General features: G+C 61.0%; 1 protein-coding gene across 6 annotated transcripts in view; it reads right to left on the bottom strand.

Moving 5' to 3' along the window:
- The window catches only part of ACSF3 (acyl-CoA synthetase family member 3), a 54,978-nt gene extending 31,614 nt beyond the window's left edge, over nt 1-23,364 (bottom strand). For 2 of the 6 annotated variants that reach the window (XM_045046571.1, XM_045046572.1), the window contains exons 1-6: nt 21,841-22,888; nt 17,163-17,858; nt 15,661-15,816; nt 9,296-9,450; nt 7,674-7,819; nt 3,406-3,518 (exon numbers count right to left, since the gene is read on the bottom strand). In XM_045046571.1, the coding sequence (XP_044902506.1) occupies nt 3,406-3,518; nt 7,674-7,819; nt 9,296-9,450; nt 15,661-15,816; nt 17,163-17,858; nt 21,841-21,957 (1,383 nt within the window). In that variant the 5' untranslated portion in view covers nt 21,958-22,888. Of the gene's footprint in view, nt 1-3,405; nt 3,519-7,673; nt 7,820-9,295; nt 9,451-15,660; nt 15,817-17,162; nt 17,859-18,601; nt 18,939-21,840; nt 22,889-23,256 lie in introns of those variants that run through there. The other 4 variants (XM_023245524.2, XM_019820192.3, XM_006941804.4 and 1 more) reach the window with 3 other exon arrangements.
- Between the last annotated feature and the right edge of the window lie 2,311 nt (nt 23,365-25,675).

Below are 25,675 nucleotides of genomic sequence, written 5' to 3'. Positions count from 1 at the left end.
CTGACTCTGTGTCTCCCTCTCTCTGCCCCTCCCCGCCCCCACCTTGCACTCTTTCTCTCAAAAACAAATAAACATCAAAAATTAAAAAAAAAAAAAAGAGTGAAGATAAGCCAGGAGAAGGGGAACACTGATGAGAATATTATCACAGAGAAATAAATGATCTAAAATAATGCGTAACAATAAATGTTACCTTAGGCTACATTCCATCACCTGGATCACTGGGTCACAAGTGGGACCAGAGCCCTGCAGGGGTGTCTGCTGTGATTCCTTAGACCTACTCAGAGTTAACACCCCACATCTGCTGGGACGAGTTCAGAGGCAGGCAGGCGATCAGCAAGGCCCACACCTGGTGCTCTGGGGGCCCCAGCTGTTCCCAAGGATACGCGGGTGCAGGTTGGATGGGGCACACCCCCAGACTTGGGTGCCCAGCAGTCACACACAGTGCTGCTTCATGCTGCAGCCAAAAGCCTGGGCTGTTTTCATGGGGACTCTCGTCTTCGTCTTCAGAGGACTCACATGTAGGACTGTCACGTGGCCAAGGGCACGGGCACCCACGCAGAGGTACCACTCCGTTTACCACAAGCGGCCGTGCTAGAGAACCGCCAGCACTGGAACGAAGCCTTCCCCGTCTGAAAGCAGCCTGAATGTCTTTCTCTGGCAGCGGCAGGTGCTAGAAAGCCCCCAGGTACAAGCCCGGACACCTGCCCAAGTTCACAGTGAGGGGTCCGCTCTAACCGTCTGTGGAGAAAAGCCTGCCGGAGTAAGAGGCAGGAATGCAGGCAGGTAGGCCATGGGCCAAGGAGGCCGGTGAGGGCGGGTAGGACCCATGGTAGGGCCCCTGTCCCTGAAGGTCCCCAGGTCCCTCCTTGGCTGTGGGCTGCCACTGTGGCCCGATGGACGGCTGTGTCACTCGGTGCCGCCCACTGCTCAGGGCTGGAAGGATCCGGGTAGGCACGCAGGGACGGGCTCAAGGCAGGAAGGAGTGGCTGCTCGCCTTCCGTGGCTTGAGCGTGCCCTTCAAGGGCACGTGGGGCCAGCGCTGGTGCAGGCGGGGGGAGAGAGGCACGGGGCAGCTAAGGGCTGGAAGACACTCATCCGGCCCATCAGGCGCCTCTGGCCTTCCTGTGAAGATTCCCGGTTTAGGGTATGGCCATCTCCTTCCTGGCCCTCGACACAGAGTCGGTAAGCCCAATGCATCCACGAGGCAGGGGACACGTGGCAGATGATGGTCCGTCTGTCGGAGGGGAGCGCCTCTGCGGGGACAGCCTGGTCACCCCACCCCCCACTGAAGGCCAGAGCACGAGCAGGCCCTCTGGCTCTCCGCCCCCAGTCCTCGCCCTGCCGCAGGTCGCATTCAGCCGTCGGTGGCACACAGCAGCGACAGATGGCAGGGACAGGCGGGGGCGGGGGAAGGAGTGGAGGGGAGCCCAGGAGAGGCTGGTGGCCGTCAGGAGGACAGGCGGCCGAGCAGGCTGCTGTCCGGAGCGACAGCCCGCATATGGACAAACAACAAGATAATTAATTTTTAAGGGGAAACGAGGGAAGCAGAGCTCGCTGCCACCGCCCTGCGCCAGCCGGAACACCACACGCGGTGTGTCTGCGTTCTCGGCGAGAGACGATGTTTCGTGTGCAGGCCAGCGTGTCACATACAGCCGGGAAGCCACTTGTCTGCTGCAGGACCTCACTGGTGCTGGCCGGTGCTTGGCTCTCTTGAAAGTGAGCACTTGGAAAACAAACAGATGCCGTGTGCAACGTGCTTGTAGGTTTAAAGGCGACGCCGGCTGGGCGGCCGTGGCACGTGGAAGATGCACCATAGCAAACAAAGATGCCGGGTCCTCCAGGCAGGTGCGGCCTTGACCGCGGCCCGGCAGCCAGGCGAGACAGACACCGAGAAGACGGAGCCACTTCCTGTGCATCCAGAGAAGCGTCCGGGCAGGGCAGCCTGAGGTCCCGCCAGACAAAGCCGCAGGCTTGGGAAGCGCCAGCTCAGAGCTGCGGACGGCGGGACACTTGGGTGCCCCCGGGCTTCCGGCCACGTCAGCAAGCAGCCACAGCCAGGGCGGCCTGCGACGGGGAGACGAGGACACTCGCTGAGGACCGGCAGCGAGAGCCCAGACGGTGCCCCGGCAGACGCGACGAGGCTGGCACTCACAGGCCCGGGCACGTGAGCCGTCCTCTGGAGCCGTCAGGGACCTTCTCAGACACGGGCACCACCCGGCTGCCGCAGCCACCGGGCGTCACAGGCGTGCACCCCTCCCCGCCTTGCTCCGGGCCCGTGAGAGCAAACACGGAATCTTCCCGCCATCTGGGAAGCACGGCTCGGCCCAGCTGTTCCCTGCTCCTGTCTTCCCCAGGGCTCCCCTGTGCGGTACAGAGACCCTGGTGCCCCCTGCCCCCCGGCCACTCGCGCCTCATTCCCGGTGCTGGGTTCTGGCCAGAGAAGCAGCAAGGACCGTCAGGCTGCACAGGCCCCAGGAACACCGCGACTGGGAGCCGGGCGACGTGCCGAGGGCTGACCCTCCCCACGGGGGCCCAGGGGCGGGGTCTTCTTGGGTAAACGGAACACCTACTTCTTCACTGTGAACACGTTCGTAGCACTACACCTAAACCACCAGCTCCACCCGCTTGCTTGACCGTCTCCTCGACCTCTCACTCCAGACACGGAAACTGAGGCCACGGGGCAAGGTCACAGGGCAAGGCCTGGCACAGGTACGGGGCTGGGAGCCACCTCTCCAGGGACAGAAGCTGACACGTGGGTCCAGTAGAGATCAGTCTCTAGTATGGGCATCGGCTACAGAGAAGGTGATTTCCTTTTACATCAAGGTTCCAGTCCCACCAACCCTCAACTTTTCTGTGGTTTCTACTCACCGACGATCAGATTTGCAGCTACTAGAAACTTCACTGAAATAAGACAGTAAGTAGTATCCCCTTCCTCACCCTGGTCAACCTAGAGTAACAGCAAAGCCACCAGATTCCAGCGGATGGCGGCAGCCCTCGTTCTTGGGGCCCTGTGAGCTGCCCGTGGTGGCCTCGCAAGGAACCAGCCACACCCAGCCTGGGTTTACTGAGAGGAGACAGGGCCCCGCCAGCACAGCGCTTTTAGCCAGAGGGTGCCTCCAACAACCTGTTTTAACAAGGGCCGTCCAGAGGCTGTCACGACCCAGAGTGGATGGAGCCTGAGGAGGCGGGCAGAGTGTGGAGGTCGGGGCCCAGCTGGCCTTGGCCCTGCTCTGCACACCGTCCGTAGGGCATGGTGCCCGGAAACACCAGTGGGGGCCCTCAGGAAACACCAGCCTGAACCTGTGTCGGGGACCCAAGGAAGAGACCTTCAACCTCTGGCCTGCTGGGCGGTCCTGGCCGTGGGACACCTGTGTGCCACCAGCTGAGCACAGGGCAGTGGCCCACCTTTGTCTCCTTCTCATTTCCTTCCGCGTGGAGCACGTAGGGATAGCCCTCCTTCTTGGGGTTTTCTGAGACAATGCGTACCTCCACACCTGGCAGCGGGGTCCCCACGGAACCTGCAAAGACAGAGAAGGAGAGGGCTGCACGCCTGGACGTCCTGCACAGAAGACGGTAGACGCCAGAGCGGAGGGGACCCAGTCACCTTAGGGAGGCTCTTGGCACCCGGGCCGAAGGCTGGGGCTGCCACCACCTCCCCCTCCAGCACCTAGCTCTGCTGTAAGGGCACAGGCGTCGGTGGCCTGTCCCCGGGGTCACCAGGAGCACCTGTGTGCAGAAGGCCCAGGAGGGACGAAGCAGGCAGGGAAGCCTGTCACCCGCTCTCTGGTTCATTTATTAGGCACCCATGGTTTGCTCGGTGTGTTCCGGAGCACGGGGGGCAGCGGCCTGCCGTGCGCTGAGGGCAACGCGCAAGTCCCCACGGTGAAGGACCGTTGCGGCGGAGGTCCCGAGACCAAACGCTCAGCGTCTGTGAGGACTCACATCCACTGGAATCAGTGAGGGATTGTCACGGGACAGACACCCGGGAGGCCAACTCCGAAACTCTACATCCGCACAGGAGTCTGGGATCCTGGCCTCCTTTTGCCAGAATGCCGCTGTACTATCCTCGCGGCCCGCCCGTCTCTGCATCTGAGGTCCTGGGGGGCGAGGCCAGGGCGGTGTCCCTGATGGGCGGGGCGCATCCGGACCAGGTCCCTTCTGGCCCTTTGCGTTCTTGTTTTGCTTCCGAAGATTTTAAAAATCAAAGTTAAATCTATACAAGATACAATCACTCGTCACAAAGCGCACAACTCAGTGGCATTCTGCACACGCGTGACGTGGGGCAACCGTAACCGCCACGTGGCTCCAGAACTTGCAGTCACCGGGCGGAAACCAGAGGCGTCAGCAGTCACGCGTTCTCCCCCACCCCCACAACCCGTCCATCGGCTGCCTCGGCGGGTCTGCCTGCTCCGGACACTTCTACGAGGACCTGACACACGGGTCCTCCCCAGGCCTGCTAGCAGTGCACGGGCATGGAGCCCGCGGCCGCGCAGGCAACAGGACTCTCGAGGCGCCACACGGGAAGCGAGGGAGTCTCCTCCCCAGCGTGAGACACGGATACCAGACTCAAGAAGCAGCCTCTGAACCCAGGCCCTCCAGCCCCCTCCTCCTGGCGCCGGGCCTGGCATCCCCTGGGCGCAGTGGAGACCAGATGCAGTATTCCACACGCAGTCTAGACGCACTTGCCAGGGGACCTCGAGGTCACCTTTTCTGGATTAAACGGCCCCTTTCCCTTAGACTGTGGCGGTGACAAGTTTAACTCTGCTGCGTAGACTGTCCTTTCCTGGGCCTCCCGGCCTAGAGAGGTTGACGGGCTGGCGGCTCCCAGAACTCGGCAAACACGGCGCTTTCTGGCACCGCCGTATCACAGAGGGCAGGACTCGGGCAGCAGGTGGAAAAGGCGCCCGGGAGGAGCGGTCTCTGTGCCCCGTGCCCTCCACGGCACCACCGCCAGCACCATATGGGAGCACAGACCGGACATACGCTTCTTACCAGAAGGGGGTCCGTCCTCCTCTCTGAGAAACGCCAGCGCCCCCCGTCCTCCCCAGCTTTCAATCCACTGGTTTCTCCTTGGAACATTTTTTAAAAGGAGAAAGCCGTCCTCCTCGGCTCCCCCTGCCCCTCTCTGCTCTTTTCTCCCTCTGAACGGCGAATGCTGCCAGCCGTTAAGATTTGTAACGGACGTGCCGACGGAATCTTGATTCATTACAGCATCGCGGACACGACAATACAGCTAAAACCTCCAGGCAGGGACGACCCTGGTTTCAGAGGCCTGACGTCCCGCAGGGTGAGGTCCACACAGAGAAGACCCAGTTCGGGGCGGGGGGAGGGGTCAGCAATGGAGCCCATACCATGTCTGTCCCACCCCAGCTGGCCGGGCAGACCACAGGCAGCCACCAGCCTGCCCCCGCGGGGTCAGCTCCGCCCCCTCCTAGCCTCCTAGCGTCCCCCTCCCCCCCCCCCCCCGGGCACAGTCATAAAACGCAGTCTTTAAAACGGTCCTCAGCTCTCCCCAGATGACCGCAATTGGCCCGCGGCTCTGTCCGGAGTCTGGGGAGGGCGGCCAGTCCGCGGCCGTCCCGAGAGAAGGGGGACAGGCCGGTAAGGCTGGAGCTGCCGTCAGCGCTCCCCCGAGTCGGCTGTAGAAGCCGCTGGCGCCTCTGATCTCCACCGCCAATTAGAGTGTGATTAGGCCCAGCGGCGCCTGGCATGAATTATTCATCTCCCTTCATGGTACCGTGAGGGCCTCGGAGAAGGAACAACCGGAGGACCGACCCAGAGCCTGACTCTCAGCAAACAACCCTCTTCCAAGGCTGGCCTCGCCCCGGGCGCCCAGGCCAGGGTGTGAGAACCTGCAAAAACGGATCCTGGCGGTCCCCGGACCCACGGAGAGCGCCACACTCAGAGGCCACACAGGCTGCAGAGAGGGAGGGCCGGCCCGGGGCGACCCCGAGCCGGGAGCAGGTACAGGGGTCCCGAGTGTGATGCGAGCCCAGCCCAGGCATCAAGACGCGCAGACAAGACCAGAAGGTGCCCAGGACGCCCTGTCAACCTGGTTTCTCCAGAAACGACGCCACTTTGTTTTTTTCCAAAGCAAACAGGATCGTACCCGCCTGCTGGAGGCCTGCGTTACAGAAAAAGGTCACAGGTATTTGATTCAAAGGTAAGACTAGCGACGAGGCCCCTGAGGCCTGGAGGAGAGCTGCAGCCTGACTGAAGATTCCAGAATTTCTGCCCAATAAATCTTGGGTTTCAGAAACTTTGGGATCCCCCTTCCGCAGAGGGGGCCGGAAACGGCCAGGTCAGCTGGGCACGCTTGCGTGACCTCTGTCCAGGGCAGCTGCTCTCCCTGCTCACCTGAGGACCCTGCCCCCCCACCCCGCCACCCCATCTGCGGTGAGCCCCACGCGGGGCCTCCCTCGTGCACTCCATCCTGTCCTGGCTCCTGGTCTTGGCTCTTGGCCTTGTGTCTGCTCTTATAATTAAGGCCCAGAAGGCTCTCTGTGCATCTCTGTGCCCCTCTCTGTGCCTCCAAACCGGGCCGTGCTGCTGCACTCCCGGCAAAGCGGGTGTCCTAGTGCAACGGCACGGACACCTGCTCCGTGGCACAGCGGGTGTGCAACCCTGCCACCCCCCAAGCCTCAGGGTCCTGGTCTGTCAATGGGTAAGAGCGTCCCAGCGCCAGGAGCCGCTCTGGACGCGGTGTGGCATCTTCTCAGGCAGTCAAGTGCTCATCTGCCTTCGGACCCCACGACCCCCCCCTGGGGACTCTCCCACGAGGCATATGTTCGCACGGCACCTGCACACGGACATTTATGACAGCCCTACTGGTAACTGGCCCAAACCAGACACAGCCCAGCGTCCTTCGGCTGGCGAAGCGGTAGCAAACAGCGGCCGGTCCGCACCGCGGAATTCTGCTCGGCGCGGGAAAGGACATGTGTCTGTGTGGACGCCACACCCCGCGAAGGGACCCAAAAGGCCACGTCCTGTAGGACATTCCAGAAAAAGCACAGAGACAAGGTGCATGCCTGCCTGGCCTGGGGTGGGGGGTGGGGTGCCGAGCACACACAAGGGGAGGGTCTGCAGCATCGGACGTTTCTGTGTCTCGAGTGTGATGGGGGCTACATGGTTAGGTGTGTTTCCAAGACTCACAGACTGAACGTGGACACGGTGAGTTTTATCGTACGTGCGAGATACATGCATGTGTGGATATAATCACAGACACAGAAGCGTTTGGTCTTATTTCTAAATGCGATCCCTCTCGTGTTGTGGACACCATGGACGGGGAGGGAGCTGAGAACAGAAACGGGGCACGTTCACTTCCCGGGCTTGGGCTCCGCTGCGGACTCCCTGCTAAGGACCCGGGACGTGAAAGTCTGAGCTGAAGTCAGAGTGGGGCGCTGGAGAAAAGGCTGGACTTAGGAAAGGTCATCCAGACAGATAGAGGGCTCCCTCACCCCTGCCCCTATACCCTGCGTGGTTCCTGGATGGGACGCTCTGGCCAGCGGCAAGCCTGGTCTGCGCGGAAGTGGCAGGGGGACAGGCCCCAGCCACCTGGCCAACACCCCCAAGAGAGTTCTCCGGCCCAGCAGGGCAGCGCGCTCCCCAGACCGCCCCCCCCGCCCCCCGAGGGCTCGGGGCACAGGGAGGGAGAGGACGCGGCTGGTGGGTACCTGGCGTGCGAGCCGTGGTCAGGGGGTTGGACAGGGCCATGCCGATCTCCGTCATCCCATAGCGCTCCAGCAAAGTGTGGCCGGTGACCCTTTGCCACTTCTCCAGCACAGGCAGGGGCAGGGCGGCGGACCCCGAAACCATCAACCTGCCGGCACGAAGGGGACAGGCAGTCTTAGGGACCGCAAGTGGACACACACAGCTCTTCACTCGCCGCCACTGCCCTACGGTTCAGGACGTGAGTGGTAGTTGCGGGCTAAATTCTAAGTCTGTGTTTTGAAATGAATTTGTTGGGTGTATCTTAGGGTGCAAACGAGTCTTTCAAAGGAATGGGTAATTGAAGTAAAAAAATAACTTTAGGGTCTTCGAAGGCATTCTCTGCGAGCAATATGCTATTTATGAACCAGCCCAAACCTCAGCAGAGGTAGTAAGGTTTGGGAGAAACTGCTTCCAGGTCAGAGGGCGAGAGGCCGCCGGAAGCACACGGCCCACAGATGGGCGCTGCTGTAGCCGGCTGGCTCGCGGAGGGGACAGTCGCCCAGGCAGCCCCCCCGGGGCGCTCCTGTCCCCGCCTCACAGCTGTTCTGTTTCTAGTTCACGAGGTGAGCTCACGAGGACCCGTCCCACCACGAGCCCGAGCCGGTGAGGCCTTGGGGCCTCTGCCTCTCGGAAATCACCCTGGTTTCCTCTCTCTGATCCCACGCTTGCCCTTGGCTCTTTAGGTCTGGGGAGCATCACGACTGACGCCGCTCTTGTCCTGGGGGCCAGATGCCTCGTGAGGGGGATGGGAGGCGGGAGGCGGGCAACACCGGATGACGAGCAAAGCAATGGGGGAGGGGGCAGAATCACGGCCGTGGCGGATATTGGCTCGGATAATCCGGAATTCTCTCCAGGAAGCACAGTGGACGACCCTCCTGTGCTCCTCCTAAGAAGCGGGAACCGGGGGCGTGGAGCGGGGTGGGAGCAAGCCACAGGGACACGCGCACAGATTTCAAGGTCAGGCTGGCGCAGCGGCTCACTCGGTGTTCCGCTGACTGGCTGTGCTGGCCTCATGGAGCCACACTCGGGTGACGTGTGCCTGCCGGTCCTGTGAAAAGTCACGGACTCTCAGGACTCCCACTGCAGCGACAAGCAGGGAGAAGCGTGCGGTGTCTGCAGGTGCACGGGACAGAGCGGAAGAAGCCTCACGCCGCCGAAGGGCCCAGGAGAGCCTGCGTGTCTCTGTCAGGAAGCGTGTTTGTCCAGGGATGTGGGAGGGCAGGGGTGGGGGTGCTCTGGAGGGGGGGGCGCTCAGGGGCCAGAGCTAGAGACCACGGCGGAGAGAGACGATGGGGGGCTGCGAGGAGCCATGCTGACGAGGGGTCAGAGTGGATGGGGCAGCCCTCTTCCTTCAGACTGGACCACCAGACAGACAGACAGGCCGGCAGAGAGACAGCTGCACGTGGACAGACACGCAGCGAGATACAATACGGACGGACGTGCGGAAAGTACAAACGGCTAGATGTAGACTCTACAGGAAAGGGAAAGTGCTGCCTCCTAAAACCTAGAACTGCTTTACTGGAAGTAAGTTACATGGGTGATCTTTCAGACTTTCTGGGTAGGAGAGGGGACTGTTTTCACTTACCTAATTTTCTCCTCACAGACAGCACGTACAAAATCCTGGACGTGAGGCTGAGTGAAATGTTTGTCATGATAATCCATCAACTTGGCATATATTGTAGGCACCGCCATAAATACGTTAATTCGTGGAGCTTCAGAACTTAAGAGCTTTTCCCAAACCTAAAAAGGAAAAAGGAGGGATACGGCAAAAACGTGAAAAACCACACACGCACACACACACACACACACACGCACGCACGCACACACACACGCTCAGACGCACACACACACGCACACACACACACGCACGCACACACACACGCTCAGACGCACACACGCGCACACACACACGCACACACACACACACACACACACGCTCAGACGCGTGCCATCTGCTTCCAGAACAGTTTTCTTTGTGGAGACCGCTCCTTTCCCTCGGCTCTGAGGGGCCCGTAAGCGGCTCCCGTCACTTTCACGGGGTGACACAGCCTCTGGCCACTCCGTGGACCCGCTGTGCCAGCGACACTGGTGTCTGCTGCAGGGTGACCTGTGGGGGACAGCAAGTCGCGAGAGGGGGCGCGGCTCCGGCGTCGGCCCGGTGTCAGCAGCGGCGGGGCACCTCACGCCCTCCCGAGGGGCACCGGTGAGCCCCGGGTCAGCACAGCGCCTGGCGCCAACAGAGGTGGTGAATGCGCCACCGTCCCGGCTCACCGGAAAGGCACGTGCATTTTGTGTCACTCGGCAACAGACGCTTCTTGATTTCGTACAAAAGCGCTTCACGTGTCGCCTAGTCCTGGAGGCAGCTGGGGCAGCACACTCCCTCTGCGGCTCCCCTCCCCACGGCGCTGCCGCATAAGCCCTGGTATTTGGGGGGGGGTGCAGAGCTCACGGCACTGGGCCCCCGGTGCCCCAGACACATGCAGACCCCGGCCCACAGCTTTTGAGGGCCTGGCACCTCACACGCTGCCCCTTGACTGGGCTCTCAGGGAAACAATACCGTTCCTTTACAGACAATGATGGGCACCCCCATGTGACAAAGCATGTAAGGAAACAGGAAGATATGACCCATAATTAGGAAAAAAAATGTCTTTGAGCAGAGCCTCAAAGATCCAGATGTTGGAATTATCAGACCGGGAACTGGAAGCGATTACAACAAACAGGCTACAGAATTTTGAAGAAAAGGTGAACAAAACAAGAGAAAATCAAGGATCTCATCGGGAATGTGGAAATACAAAAAAGAACCATCACAAAACCAGGAGACATCCTGTCCAAAGTCACGAGTTCCCCGGACAGACTCAGACACGGATAGGAAGGCACAGAAGGACAGAAGCAGTCGGGCACAGGCCGGTGGCAAAGGTCTACACTGAAAGTGACGGGACAGGACAGGAGACAGAGCAGTGCGGGCGACGCACGGGCGACCGAGGAAACGGCGGCCCGGCAGCTGCAGCACTGACGAGACGGCGGTCCTCTGCCGCCTGGTCGCAGCGTCACCACGTCCCCCGGGGCCCCACGCCCCTGGCCGCATTCACGTGGGAGGGTAAGGACCCAGCAGAGCCGAAACAACTGTGACAAGGGAGAGCAAGCGTGGACGACTCACAGCTCTCAACTCCCCACCTGCTCTAAAGCAACGGTGGCCAACGCAGCATGCTGCTGGTCCAAGCTCAGACCCCCAGATACGGGCCGACCAGCGCCCGGAAACAGACCGCCACGCACGGCCAACTGGGTGTTGACAAGGGAGCCCCGCTTCAGCCGGGGAGAGGTCATCTTTCCAGCGGACAGTGCTAGGACAACTGAACACGTACCCGTAAAGGATGAATCTGAGACCCTCACCGCGCACAAAAGTTAACCCAGAGTGAATCAGAGACCTAAATGCATGAGCTCAAACCACAAAACTTCTGGAAAAAAATCTTCGTGATCTTGGTTGGGCAAAGATTTCTCAGCGGTCACGCCACAAGTGCGATCTATGAAATGAACGGATACGATGGATTTCACCAAAACACGTGTTTCAGAAGATACCATTAAGGCAATGAAAAGACAAGCCAGACCGGGAGGAAATGTTTGCAAACCATCCATCTGATAAAAGACTTACATCCAGAACATATGAAGAACGCTTACGACTCAGCAAGATAAACAACCCAATTTAAGAAGGGGCAAGAAACCTAAACAGACGGCTCACCGAAGATACAGGGGTGCAAATAAACCGTGAAACATCGCTCCACCTGACTGGTCAGTAAGGAAATGCAGATCGGAACCACGAGGGACCTCACTGCACATCCTCCACAGTGAGTGTAGTGGTAACTTCCAACAACGAGTGCTGGTGAGGATGTGGAGAAACTGAGGTCCCCGCACACTCGGGTGAAAACGTAAACCAGGAAAGAACGGATCTGGAAAACAGGTTGGCGGTTTCGGAAAACACAAAACGTAAACCCGCGCCGCGATGTGGCCATCCTGTCCCTGCAGATCCCTATAAGGCAAACGGAGACAGGTCCACACAAGGGTTTGCGTGCGAACGTTCACGGCAGCGCCGCTCCCACCGGGCAAAACTACGAGTCTCCCACGGGCCCGACGGACGGTCCAGGGGCGAGCGGAACACGCGCGGCCGCACGACGGGGGCCGCTGACCCCCGCGCTGCAACGTGGATGGAGCGGAGACGTTGCGCGGAGTGACAGAAGCCGGACACAGGACCCTGCGGGCGGTAGGACTCCCCGTACGTGCAGCGTCCAGGAAGGGGAATGCACGGGGACGGCGGTGGATGGCGGTCACCGCGTGGGAGCAGGGGTTGAGACAAAGCCCGAGAGACCACATTTATGAAGACTCCCTGAATCATTTACGGTGGTGACTTGCATGGCGTGAACCACGCGTCGACAGCCACAGGAAAGACGCGACGCAGTTCAGGGAAACGAGTTGGGAGGCTCACGAGCCAGCGGGGTGGGGGGCAGGGGGAGCACCCCACAAGGGAAGGCCGGGTCATCGCTGTGCAAGTTACGGACTCCGGACTGTTTAAAGCAGCAAGGGTGCACTGGAGGAAAGAAAAGACTGACGGGACCGCGAGCCCGGACACAGGAACAATCAAGAGAACAGAGCAAAAGCGCCGACCGCCAACATCAGAGTTAAAGGAGACACCACCTCAGAGCCCAGGCACCCCGGAAGGACAGGGAGGGAAGCACGAACTCCTTCAGGCCAATGCGTTTCACAATTTTAATGGTGCACAATTTCTTTTAGAAACAAAAATGGGGTACCCGAGTGGTTCAGTTGGTTGAGTGCCTGACCTTGTTTTTTTTTTTACTGTTTGTTTAATTTTGAGAGAGAGAGAGAATGCGAGCGGGGAGGGGCAGAGAGAGAGGGAGACATAGAATCTGAAGTAGGCTCCAGGCTCTGAGCTGTCAGTGCAGAAACCGACATGGGGCTCAAACCCACAAGCTGTGAGATCATGACCTGAGCCAAAGTCAAATGCTTAATCGACGGAGCTACTCAGGTGCCCTGAGGACCTGACTCTTGATTTCGGCTCAGGTCACGATCCCAGGGTCGTGGTATGGAGCCCCGTGTCGGGCTCTGTGTTAAGCGTGGAGCCTGCTTGTGATTTTCTCTCTCTGTCCCTCCCCCCCCAACACCCCCCCCAGCCACACTGTCTCTCTCTCAGAAATAGAAAATGAACACAAGTAAAATAAACACAAAAACTTACCAAAACTGACACAAGAAACAAAATAGGAACCATTAGAAGTCTTGAATCCGTTAAAGAAACGGAGCCCTTCGTTAAAAGCCTTCCTGGAGAGGTCTGGCCTGGATGGCTTCCGTGGTGAGTTTGAGCAAACCTCATGGGAGGGACAGCCGCGGCCTTAACACCAACCTGCCCGGTGGGGGAGAGGCCCTTCCCGAGGGGAGCACGGCCCCGACACAGAAGCCCAGCGAGGACGCCCCCAGAGGGCTACAGACCTGCCTTCCTCATCAACACAGATGCAAAAGCCTTAACAGGACGTCAGTAAATCAAACCTAGCAACACATAAAAGGACATCACGTCCCGACCACGGGAAGTCTGGGCCGCAAGGTTAGGAAGCTAGAAACGTGAAAACCTTTGATCAGCATAACCAGCCGTGTTAGCAGACTAAAGGGAGAAAGAGATAATAAGCAAATCAAGGGGGAAGAGGCTGTGTGATCATCGCGATAGGTAAGACACCTGTGATACCCTGTCCCCTCTAAGAGAAGAAGTCTCCGCAGACAGGGACGCGACAGGGACGTCCTCAGCTGGTAAACGGCATCTACAAACCCAGCAGCTAGCATCACACTGAACCGGGAACCGTCAACGCTTTCCTCGAGACCGTGGGTCAAGGACGTCCACGACGGTCACCAGTTCCAGATCAGAGTTACAGAAGTAAAAATTGTCTGTATCACAAGACAGTGTTAAAAAAGACACTGTTTGTGAAACACCAGACTGGGGAAAGGTTCATAGCGTGTAATTCTGACCAAGGCCTTCTACCCAGATTGTATAAAGAAGACCTACAAGTCAATGGTAAAAAAAACACCTCAAAGAGATTTCGAATGGCCAACAACATATGAAAAAGCGCTCAGGAGAAATACGAATTTTATAACAAAAACAGGGTGGTGCTGGGCACGCAGGAAGGTGGCTGAAATGCAAAACCCTGGACAAGTGTGCTGTGCTGCCCTCCTCGCTGCCGACAAAAGCAGGGAGCAGAAGCCACGGTTTGGCAGTTCCTCCTGAACTCAAACGCACAAGACGTCCTGACCCAGCAGCCCTACCCTGGGGTATGTACCCCAAGGAAAGGAAAATCTGTCCCTGCAGGAAGTTCCATGACGATGTCCTGGCAGCTTTACTCGTAAAGCCGAAGTGGAAAGCACCCAATGTCCCCCAACAGGAGAATGGAGGGACAGCAGCGGAGAAGGGATGAGCCACCGTCGCGTGAACGCGGACACATCTCAAGAACGGTCAGGGACGGCAGTCTCTGTGCCCCCATCATTCGTGAGGCTCAGGAGACCAACTGCCCTAGAGCAGGATGACAGAAGAGGTGGCCGCGTCTGGGGTGGGGGGGGGGCGGAAGGGGGCACGGCCAGCCTCGCAGGGCGGGGACAGCGGGCCTCACACACACACACTCACCGCAACGCGGTGAAACACACACTATCTGGGCATCACACTTCGACGGAAGGAAGCGAAAACACACACACGGGCACAAACCCGACCCTCTCGCTCCAACGGCTGAGAGCCACTCGACCGTGATGCCAATGTGCGCGAGGACACGGAGCCACCCTCACACTTGCCGGTGGCGGTAAGCGCCCTTCCACACGCGTGTCCGTGGCAGGTCATGGCCGAGAGACACGTCCACAGAAAGAGCCTTACGAGAGTGTCCTCAGCGGCCTGACTCACAACGTCCTCGGACTGGAAACCGTGTCCTTCGATGGCAGCACGGCTAAGCAGTGGGACCCAACACGGTGACACAAGAGACCAAGGGAGCCTCAGGGCAGCACAGGAATGAACCTGAGCACGGCACCACGGGCTGAAACGTCAAGTCCGTTCTAGCGAGTCCGTTCAGGGCAGCCGTGCGGCCAGGGGTGGGGGGAGCAGGGCGGAGAGAGAGGACAGGAAGGGCCTGGGTCAGAGCCCCGCCGGGAAGAGGCGTGTGCGTGCCAGGACCATCGCTCGACCGTCCAGACGGGTCTGTCTGTCTAGAAAGTGGGCGGGGCCTCAGCCATCTCAAAGCTGCAGACTCTCTGTTCACTTAACACCACCAAGGACCCTGCAGCTCAGAAACAACACAAACGGATGAAGGGCAGAGTGAGGCCGAGAGCCTCAGGGGAGGAACACGCCGTGAGGACCGGCACACGGGAGGCCCGACAACGAGGCCCCAGCTGGACCTCCCGCTGTGGAACGAAGGAGAGCCGGTGCGGTTGGCTGAGCCACGGACCCCAACGTCCGATTCTTAATCAACATGGATACGTCACCTCGCGTGGCAAAAGGGGCTCTGTACCTGCGGTTAAAGCTTTTGAGGAGGGAGGGTACCCTGGACACGCAGGTGGCCCGATGTGACCATGGGGTCCACGTGAGGCAGGCAGAGCCCGGGGCGAGGTGGCCACGAGCCAAGGGCACAGTGCCACCCGATGCTGGAGGAAGCCAGGACCAGCCTGTCCCGAAGCCTGCAGATGCGAGCCACCCTGCGCGCACCCTGACATCACTCTAGAAGACTCACCGTGGACTTCTGACTTGGGAACTGTGAGGGATCTGTGTGTTGTCGTCAGCCCCCCGCCCCACCCCGGTCTGTAATCCTTTGTTACAGCAGCAACGCAGAACTCACACAGCCACAGGGTCTCACTGCAGAGCAAGGCGCCCCTGGTCCCCGGGCGCCCAGATCCAGCCATGCCCGCAGCCCGTCCCCTGCTTACCAGCTCTGCGCTGAACTCAGGCAGCATCACACAGGTGGCGCCCACCCAGAGGGGACACAGCAGCTTGTTGACCACGCCGTGCACGTGGTGGAGCGGGAGACTGTGGAGGATCACGTCGTCCTTAGTCCACGCCCACTTGTGGACCAGCCCCAACACCTGTGGGACGAAGGCTCGGCCTCAGATGGGAAGGAAGCCACCAGGCTGGGGAGGGGAGGGGAGGGGATGGGAGGAGAGGAGGGGAGGGGAGGAGAGGAGCGGAGGGGAGGGGAGGGGAGGGGAGGGGAGGAGAGGAGGCGGGGGAGGACAGGGGAGGGCAGGGGAGGGGCGGCTCCCACTCTGGTGCCCGGTGCCCAGTCCTTCACGGCTTCTGAAGGTGACGGTGGCCTCGTGACCACGGTCTGCTGGCTCACGTGCCGACCCCCGTGTCCAAGAGCAGAGCTGGACACGGCCAGGGCTTTAGTGTGGGGGTCCCAAGTCCCCTGCATGTGCCCGTGGTGGCTCCCCCCCGCCCCCGCCCTGCCCCCGGCAGTCAGGGTGCAGTTCTGACTCCGGCAGGCCCTGGGATTCCGGGCCTCGGCAGAGTCTGGCCGCCCACCCTCCACCGCCCGGTGCGGCACCGCCCTCACCCCAGCTGAACCGTCACAGAACCCGGAGCTGGGTTTCCTGCCACAACCTTGGCTTTCAGTGAGAAGCAGTGTGGGACACCCCCCTTTGAATGTTCTCAAGATCGCCAGTGGGGACGTCGTCCTGCACACCTCAGTGACCGCTACGGGCAAACCCACGTGACCCGCTCACCCCTTTGCAAACATCAGCCGAGGGATGGGGTCTCCTCAGACACAGAGTATGTCTTGCAGGGGAGACAGAAAACACATCGTGACACCCTGCCTGCAGTCAGCCCGGACTCAGTTTACCCCGACGTATGGGACCGCTTTGGGCCAAGACTTAACCACTTCACCTTCGTGGTCCTGAGCATCGGTTCTATTTTACTGCTCCTAGCGTGTAAGGGTCTTTATCATCCATGCAAACGGTTTCCGGAAGTAGGAAGGATGTACATTAAAGGTAAACACAGCGGCTGGGGAGTTTCCCAGAGATGCTGAGGCCACAGAACACAAAAGTCACACCCAAGGTGTGGGGTCCACGAGTTCCTGTTTTCAGGTTTCCCAAAGAAGCCCCGTTTCAGGTGCCGATCACGCGTCTCGAACATTCGCCTCACGGCTGCTCTCCCCGAAACCCCTCAACGTCACGTGTCGGGGCACGTTCGGTCTCTTGCTTGCGGCCCCGCCCCATGGAGCCCCTCGGGGGCCACCAAGTCCCCCTACACCCGAGTGAGCCCCCTTTCCCAGAGCCGCCCCACCCGGGGTGGCGGGGCGGGCGGTCACGTCTCGCCGCGTGCTGCCGGCAGGGTCGGTAGGACGGGGGCAGCCGCGAGAGGCCCCCCCGAAAAGGACAGGAAAGCCAGACCGACCCCAGGGGCCCCAGCACAACGGCGTGCGAGCACTCACCATGGCCCTGATGTTGTCATGAGTGCTCAGGACGCCCTTGGGCCTCCCTGTGGTCCCGCTGGTGTAGATGATCATGGCGCCTCGGTCTCTCCAGTTCTGCTCCGGCACCCGCCACTCCCCGGGCGCCTCGGCCGCCGCACCGTAGACCGTGGGCGGGAGGGGCAGCAGTGGGACCCCCAGCCTCCCGACCACCGGGCCCAGCAGCTCCACGTACTCCCGGCCAGCAAGGACCACGGCGCTCCGGGAGTCCCGGATGACATACTCCAGCTCGGCCTGCGGGTGCTTCCTGTAGAGGGGGACAGCGACGCCCCCGCTCATCCACGAGGCCCACTGCGCGACCACGTAGGAGACGTCGTTGGAGCACATGAAGGAGACCCTCTCCTCCTGGAGGTCCCCGCCGGCACACCCGAGGAGCCGGCACAGCTCCCGGGACAGGCGGAGGCTGTGGTGGTAGAGGTCCTTGTACGTGTGGTGGCCGTGCTGGTCAACGAGGGCAATCCGGTCCCCGAAGGCCAGGGCCCGGCTGAACACGGGGGCACTCCTGTCCGAACAGGCCGCCGGGGCCGTGTGCAGGGGGCTGCCTCGTCTGCATCTCACGGGAGGCGGCCGCCGGGAGGCCGCAGCACAGAGCAGGCGCCGGAGGGACATCACGGGTGGGGGGCAGCACCGCACCCACAAACGTCCAAGTGGATTTACCTGGGGCGGGGCAGGGAGAGAGGGCGCCACAGGTTACCGCCGCCAGAGCGGGGGTGGAATTGCCCAGATGGCGTCGGCCGGCCCCCGGGCACCAGCTGACATCCCGAACCGAAAGCCACCGCGACGCGGCACCTTCCGGGCTTCAAAAATGCAGTTTCTAAAACAACTAAACTAGGCAAAAACCAAGGAAAAGCAAGTTCAAGGCCCTTCAAGTAAATTCTGAATAACTTACTGGCTGGAGAATTACTAGCTACGAGGAGGGAGCACCGAGGGCCGCTGAGCACCTATTCTCTGTGCCCCCCGCGGGCGCAGCCTGGAGGCCGGGGCACCCGGAACCCACACACAGGCCGCGCTTTGGCTCCGCACGCACCCCTCCCTGGAGCGCGGTCCAGAACGCGGCGGCCTGCAGAGGCCCAGACAAAGTGAGTCTGCGGGTCTCAGGTGCGTCAGTCTAGGTTTAAGCCGAAGGGGACTCTTCCCTCTCTGTCAGAATCAGGACCCCGGGGCCAGGAGAAGAGCCCTCCGGGAGGGGCTGTGGTCGGCTGACTTCTCCCTGCACTTGTGCTGAGCGCCCAGAGAGGGGAGCCTCCTGCAGCAGGCCCCTCTGCTCTGGGCCACCACCTCCTGGGGACAGCCAGGGGCGTCAGCACTTAGCAGGAGAGGGCGCAGGCTTTCAAGACTGCCTCCGCTGGACCGCAGTTTGGAGCTGAAGTTCAGCTCAATTCCAGGGGTCAGGAGCCCACCTGCTTCCTGGAGCCTCTGCCACCAGCACGACCGGAAGACTCCGGGTTGTGCGACCGTTCGCTCCGGGTTGAAATCCCCAATTTCGCAGCTCCTTCAGCTCTCACTGTGCCCCCCTCCCTGGGCGCACCCCGCGGCCCCTGCCCCTTCTGGGCTCTGGGTCGCCGGCAGTGAAAATGCACCTCCCGCACTAGGATGTGTCTGCGCCCGGTAACCCCCTTCGGCTGCGGCCGGGCTGCTCAGTGGGCAAGGAAACCACCTCGGACTTCACACAAAGAAACTTCCAAGGTGCCCAGCCCCCAAGTCAGAGACAGAGCCCAGCCAAGCTCACGCCCCCCCATCCCGGAAGAGCCCCCCGCCCCCGCAGCAGAGCCTCCCATCCCAGCCAAGCCCACCAGAGCCCACAGCCGGTCAGCAGGCATGAGCCCAACCAATGACCGCACACCGCCGGTCCCTGGAGGGTGGGGTGGGGGAGGACAGGCACAGGGACCCCAGAGGGCACCTCTGGATATGCCACAGGCTGACGGGATGCCTGCCGTCCAACAACACTGTAACGGAAGCTGTACCTCTTGCCCCCTTCCCAGCAGGCGCAGCAAAACGGAGACCAGGAGGGGCCCAGGCGCCCCCACCGCCTCCCCCATGCTCTGTGTCCCACTCTCTCCCCCCACTCCCCCTGCTCAGCAAGTTCTCCCCCTGACAAACCCTGGCTTTACTCTTTCATTCACTTGCCACAGGGGAAGACTAATGTGTTCTTGTTTGTTACACGAAGGAAACGGTTTTGTTCTCTGTTCTTAATTTAAAAGCAAATTATACACAACACTTTGTAATTACCCAACAACACAAACAGGCTGCGGAAGTGTGAACCGTGCTTTGTGCGAGCCCCTGAGCCCCTCGGCAAGCAAGTGGTGGGCCATGCAGTGTGGGGGCCCCGTGCAGTGTGGCAGGCCGAGGCTTTCTCCTGCGGCCTGGGGGCTCCGCAGGGAGCCTCTGGGCAGCCTGGCGGGGGGCCTGTCCAGCAGCCACCAGGGGGGCCCCGCCCGCACCGCAGGCCTTCCAGGACCCCCTCGGCTCCCGCTGCTGGCGGAGGCCCCGGGCGAGTCCGCCTTAACAGTCCACAGCCTCCAGCCGCCTAAGGGTCGGTTCTCAAACATACCGGACCCCACGCTATTTCCAGATGAAAGAGGCCGTCATTCAAAGCCCCCGTGTCCTATCACTTCTCTGGGTCCTTGTCCTGCCCTCTTCCCGTGGGTCAGAGGCGGATCCGTGGCTGGGTCTGCGCGTCTGCTACTATAAAGAAATCTGCCAAATGGTAAGGAGAGAGCTGGGCTCAACCAGAGAAAACAGTAAACGTGATAAACATGTTTCGGAGAGAAAGCAAGCTCGTGAAGAACAAAGCAGGGTAGCTGTGACAGGTTTCCTTCCCTCACTTCTAGCAAATTCTTCTCTATTAGCCGTAGTGGCCAGAGGGAAAAGAAAAGAGTCCGCGGACAGAAAGCCTGCTACCAGGCACTTCTGGGCCATGCGGAGGCCGGCTCTTCTGGGGGAGAGCACAGGACAGGTGCTCAGGGCGCTAGCTGGGGGTGCTAAGGAACGGAGCACCCCAGCAGCCGCCAACAGCTGCCTCTTCCACCTCTGTCCCCAGAGGCACCGGAGGGGGTGTCAGGCGTGGGGCCGTGACTGCAGCCACAGAAATCCACGCCACTTTCCTTTCATCCACATGTGCTCCCACGTCTCCCCTCCAGGCCCTCAAAGAACAGACACCTCCTGCCTCCCTGTCACTGGGAGATGGGGGTACGCTGCCTGCGTGTCCCGGGGTCCCAGGAGCTGCGCCACACCAGGGGCAGACGGCACCGAGAAGCTGGAGTCTGAGCCCTTGGACCCCGTGCCCTGGGGTCAGTCCTGAGAACCGGAAAGCAGGGCTGGCCCCGTAAACAGGGCTGGGGACGGACGGGGCAATGGCCCCAAGAGGCAGACATCTGACTTCCACCCCACAGGCTTCACCAGCCACAAGCCAGGCTGCCCCAGGGCATCGACTCAGCCACCCCAAAGGATATTTCACAGTCAGCTCAAGATGAGACCGAAAAGCCCCAGAAAACAGAAGCCCTGTGTTCCCACAGTGGTATTTTTAAAGCATAGCCTCAGAAAATACTCGAGACGTGCACCACGACGCACAAACGGGACGTTCCCTGCGATGTTATTTACGATACGGAAAACTGGGACTCAACCAGAGGGTCCAGAAGAGCTTTAAGGAGATCAGGGTGAGCACGGGGTGCCGGGGCCCCAGCCCAGCTGTGGAGGGCGCGTGCTGACCGCCAGGAAGCGTCCTGCAATGCCACCGAGGGAAAAAAATGGTTGCAGCTGAGAAGCCTTGAAGGCGGACACACCAGGTGATCGGGGGGTTGTGGGAATCAGGTGATTCTTGGCTCCTCTCAGTGCTTCCCAATTTTCTCCAATTCTTCTGAAATGAGCACGTACAACTTTCAGTCCAGTGTTTCAAAAGCCTAATAAATGTCATTTAGTTTCTAAAAGTGGAGATGCTTCCAACTGCAGCATTATTTTCTTCTACACAAAAGAGACAAAAATATAAACCCATTTGTTTTGGGTGGTGGGTCTGCAGGGTGTCTGTAGCTCTCCATAGCTCTTTAGTTTCTCAAAACGATAGAAGCAAATAAAAAGGAGACAACAGCGTTTTTCCTTCAGTTAAAACTGCCGGTTCGTAAGAGGCTTGTGCAGACGTGGAAACATCGGTGCCGATGCAGCAGCTCCTGCGGCGGCCGCGTGGACGGGGACACACTAGGCATCTCCCACTACCAGTCTGAGCGTCTGGCGGCCGGCGAGACGGGGACAGATGCCGCGAGCCGAGGGCTCCCGGAAGCATGGCCTCAGGCCAGAATCGCCCCAGCTAAGGTAAGAAGGAGCCCGCCGGGCAAATGTCCGGGGAAGGAGCCACGGGGTGCACGTACCGGGCTCCCAGGGGGTAGTTCGTGGAGCAGATTCTGAGACGTGGCCCTCCCAGGGCTCACCAGGGGGCCTCACGGCAAAAATTACTTTTAATTTGGGGAAATACTGCCAGAGTCCCCTCCAGAGAGGATGCGCTCATGTATTCTGGCACCAGACTTCAAGACGGCTTTTAATCGCCCACGTAAGTGACCCTGAAATGACTCGTCATGAACTCTTGTAGACAGGGCTAGTCTTCAAGATCAGGGGATCAGGGGCCCGACGGGAACAGGCAAAAACATACCTCTATCCAGGGCAGATGACTGTGTGTCATCCTCCTGGACACCTCTGGGTCCAGAAGGACCAACAGACCCTTCAGGAAGACAGCCCCACCTTCCAGCCACAGGGCCTCCTTGGTCATGGGGTCTCCACCACCCCCAGCGGCTCAGCTTCGACTGCCACTGCCACCAAGTAAATGCAGTCAGGCCACGGGTTCTCCCTGTCTCAACGACCCAGCTCCACGAAACTGCTCTTGGGTCACCAGCCGGCCACGGGCACCCGGCTGCGATGTGGCAGGATCCCGGCCAAAGACCCAAGGAACCTGCATTTTGGTTTTCTTCTCCCAGGACACGCTGTTTTCAGGTTCCTCCAGCGGTGAGAAGCCCAGCCCGAGACCTGACAGAGGCCACTGGTTATGCTCACCACCCAGACTCTCCGGCGGAACCGAAGCCCGCGGGGCATCAGGAAGGTGGTGGGGTCACACCCATGGCTCAGAGCACAGGCTCCAGAGTCAGCACAGGCCTGCACCGGGGCCTCTGCTCCTCCCCCCTGGTTTCTGCACCTGCCTAAGCCTTCACTTCCCTTTGGTTACAAGGCCTGCGTGCAGCCTGTGCAGGAAGGACCCAGGGGCCCCGCGGCAGGAATCACTTCCTGAGTGATACTTGCATTCAAACGAGGGTGGCTGCTTTCTAAATGAGCAAGAGCGCACGTGACGGCCCCCAGAACCCGAAAGTCTGTATTTCTAACAGGCATCACGGTGCGTCCAGGACCGCTACCCTCAAATCAAAAAACCCAAAGGGGGAAAGTCCTGCTCAAACCCGGATCCGTATCAGGAAGTAAAATACTGTTTCAAAAGTGCCGCCTGGAGGCGTGACACGGGCCCAGGCCGCGTTCCACCCGGCTCATTCGGTCCGCCCTTGGGCACGGCCCCGCACCTCGCGGCGGCCGGCCGCCGCAGCCACCACCCGAGGCGCCAAGACGCTCCATGGTAGCAGCGCGGCCCTGGTGCCCCCGCAGACACCTGCCCCCTGGGGGCGGCGACGCAGCCATTCCCCGGAGTGACGGGCGCTCCCACCGCTGACTTCTCGTCCCTCCCCGGCTGGCGCCCCACTCATCGCCTCTCAGAGCCCGGCTGCTCAGCCGGGCGGACCCGCCCCCTGGGCGCCCGCCGCACGCAGCAGGCAGCGAGGACGACGCGCAGGGGGCGCGGGCACCTCAGGCCCGGCGGAGACGGAAATGATTTACTTTACACGCGGCGACCCGGCGACCCCGGCACGGAGGCCGAGCACGGACAGCGGGCGCCCTCCCCCCTCCCCCCGCCTCGGCACGGCCGCCGGCGCGCGGCCCAGGCGCCCCCGCGGCGCGCGGCCGAGGAGGCGGGGCCGGGACGCGGAGGCCTGCGCGCGGGGACGCCTGCGGGGCCGGGGACGGAGGGCTCTACCTCGGCCCGCGCGGCGCTCGCTCCTCCTCCTCCGGCTCGCGCTCCTCCTCCGCCTCCCCTCGGGCCGGAACCGGAATCGCGGCTGCGCGCGCACCCCGCGTCTGGCGCCGGAGCGCGTCCACCCCCACCCTCCCGGCGCGTGCGGCGCCGCGGCGGCGGGTTCCGGGCGCGAACGTTCCCGGCGCCGACAGCGGGAGGCGCCCGCCGGGAGGGTGTTCGCTGTGACCTCGGTCGGTGGACTAGACACCCGGCCGCTGGGCTCCCGACTGGACCAGAGCGTCTCAAAACTGTAGCTACCGGCGGGGCGTGACGGGGCTCGGCTGCGCCACCGCTGCGGGTGTTTGAACTCGGGGCGAGAGTCCGTTCGTTTGGCTGAAACGTGTGATTTTTTTTCTAAAGTAAAAAACAAACGCACGCAAGCCGTGCGGTCCAGCGGTGTGTGGGCGCAGGTCGTCCTGGATCGCGCACGGCCCTCACTGCGGGCGGTCCTCCCGGGAGGACGGCGCTGGACCTGGGGCCGCGGGGACTCACGGGTGGCGCTGGACCTGGGGGCGCGGGGGACATGGGGACACGGGACACACGGGTGGCGCTGGAGCAGGGGTGGCGCGTGGGTGACACAGGGGGCGCGGGACCTGGGAGTGCAGGAGGCACGGGGACACACTGGTGGCGCGGGACCTGGAGCAGGGTGACAGGGGTGGCGCGTGGGTGGCCCAGAGGCAGGGGCCCAAACCTTCCCGGCTGTGGCGCAGAAGAGGGGAGCCCCGTTCTCTGTCAGGAACATTCCGGACACTCAGGGGAGCTCCTGGAGAAGGAGAATGCCATGGCCCAAGGGAAGAGGGGCTGGGGATCCCCCAGAGACAGAAAAAAAAAAAAAAGACTAGGAGATGGAAAACCCCAGAGGAAAGATAAGGAAATGGGCTCATCCAGAAGGTCCTATATGAAAAATAGTAGTTTTGGGGAGGGACAGCGGAGAAGGCAGAAATCATCAAAGAAATTCATGACAACGAGCACCTTCTGGGTGGAGGGCCACAGAGTGCCTGGTACAGTGAGTGCACGCAGACTTGGGTCCCTGGTCGCAGATCCCAGCTGCCTGACGTCTCACTTGTGTGTTCCAGAGGGTCGAACACCTGACATGGCCCACCTGAACTGGGTCTTTCCTGTTAACGGGCTGAGTGTTTATGTCCCCCTAAAATGCATATGTTGAACCTAACACCCAATGGGATGGTATCAGGAGGTGACCCTTGGGAGGCGCTTAGGCCACGAGTGGCTTCCTGCCTTTACAACGGAGGTCCCAGGGAGCTCCCTCGCCCTTCGCCACGCAAGGACGCAGCCAGACGGTCATCGGTGAACCGGGAAGCGGGTCCTCGTCAGACACTGAGTCGGCCGGCACCTTGGTCCGCAGCTTCCAGCCTCCAGGGCCGTGGCTTATGGGCCCCCATCTGTGGTTCCCCGTTACAGCTGCGGGAGGGCTGTCTTAACACTTCCGCTGCCGCCTGCCCAGCTCACGGCTGTTCCGGGAGCTCGGTCATGTAGACTCCTCCTTCCTTTCCACCTCACGTCCAGTCCTGGTCATCTCTCCTTCAGAGTCCCTCAGGAGCCAGCCCCTTCCCACCAGCCACTGTGCAGCCACCCCACGGGCCCTGGGAAACCCTCATCTCACATCCAGATTACTGAACTAGCCTCCTCCTGGTCTCCCCGCTCGCCCTGCCCCCACCCCACTACCAGCTGCCTGTTTCCAGTGCAGCAGCCAAGTGGCCCAGTGAGAACCTGAGTCAGATCCCAGCTTCCCCCCCGGTCCCATTCCCACTGCTGCAGAGACCTGCACCTGACAGGTGGGAGTGGTCATTCCCTGCCCCCCGCCCCAAGATGCAACTGATGGAACTTCTTTTAAAAAAGCGCCCAACGTTTACTTGTTTTTGAGAGACAGAGACAGGGAACAAGCAGGGGAGGAGCAGAGAGAGGGAGACAGAATCCGAAGCAGGCTCTGGGCTCCGAGCTGTCAGCACAGAGCCCGATGCGGAGCTCCAGCCCACGAACCATGAGATCATGACCTGAGCCGAGGTCGGATGTTCAACCGACTCAGCCACCCAGGCGCCCCTAAACTGATGGAATTTCTGTGTTTGCTCCTTTGAGAGGAGATCCGAACAATCGAGGCAGAGTTTGGGCATAGAAAACCGATCAAGAGACAGGGTGGTGATCCACGCAGGGAAAACGGGCAGGCGTACAGCCACGGCAGAGAAATCGTGTTCTAGGAGGCCGTTCCCTACGGCGCTTACAGGCTCACATTTACAGTAGCTGCACACGTTGATGTTGACCTAACCAAGTCCATGGCCGCCTCTCAGGGAGGGACGGGTGTGGTGGGAGAGATGGGCTCTGGGCGTCCACAGCAGGAGCAGACAGTGACAGGGACCACCACGGA

The sequence above is a fragment of the Felis catus genome, chromosome E2 (genome assembly GCF_018350175.1).
Source record: "Felis catus isolate Fca126 chromosome E2, F.catus_Fca126_mat1.0, whole genome shotgun sequence".
In the NCBI taxonomy this organism is placed as follows: Eukaryota; Metazoa; Chordata; class Mammalia; order Carnivora; family Felidae; genus Felis; species Felis catus.
The sequence above is the reverse complement of the archived record's forward strand: the minus strand, read 5'-3'. Positions and strand labels throughout refer to the sequence as shown.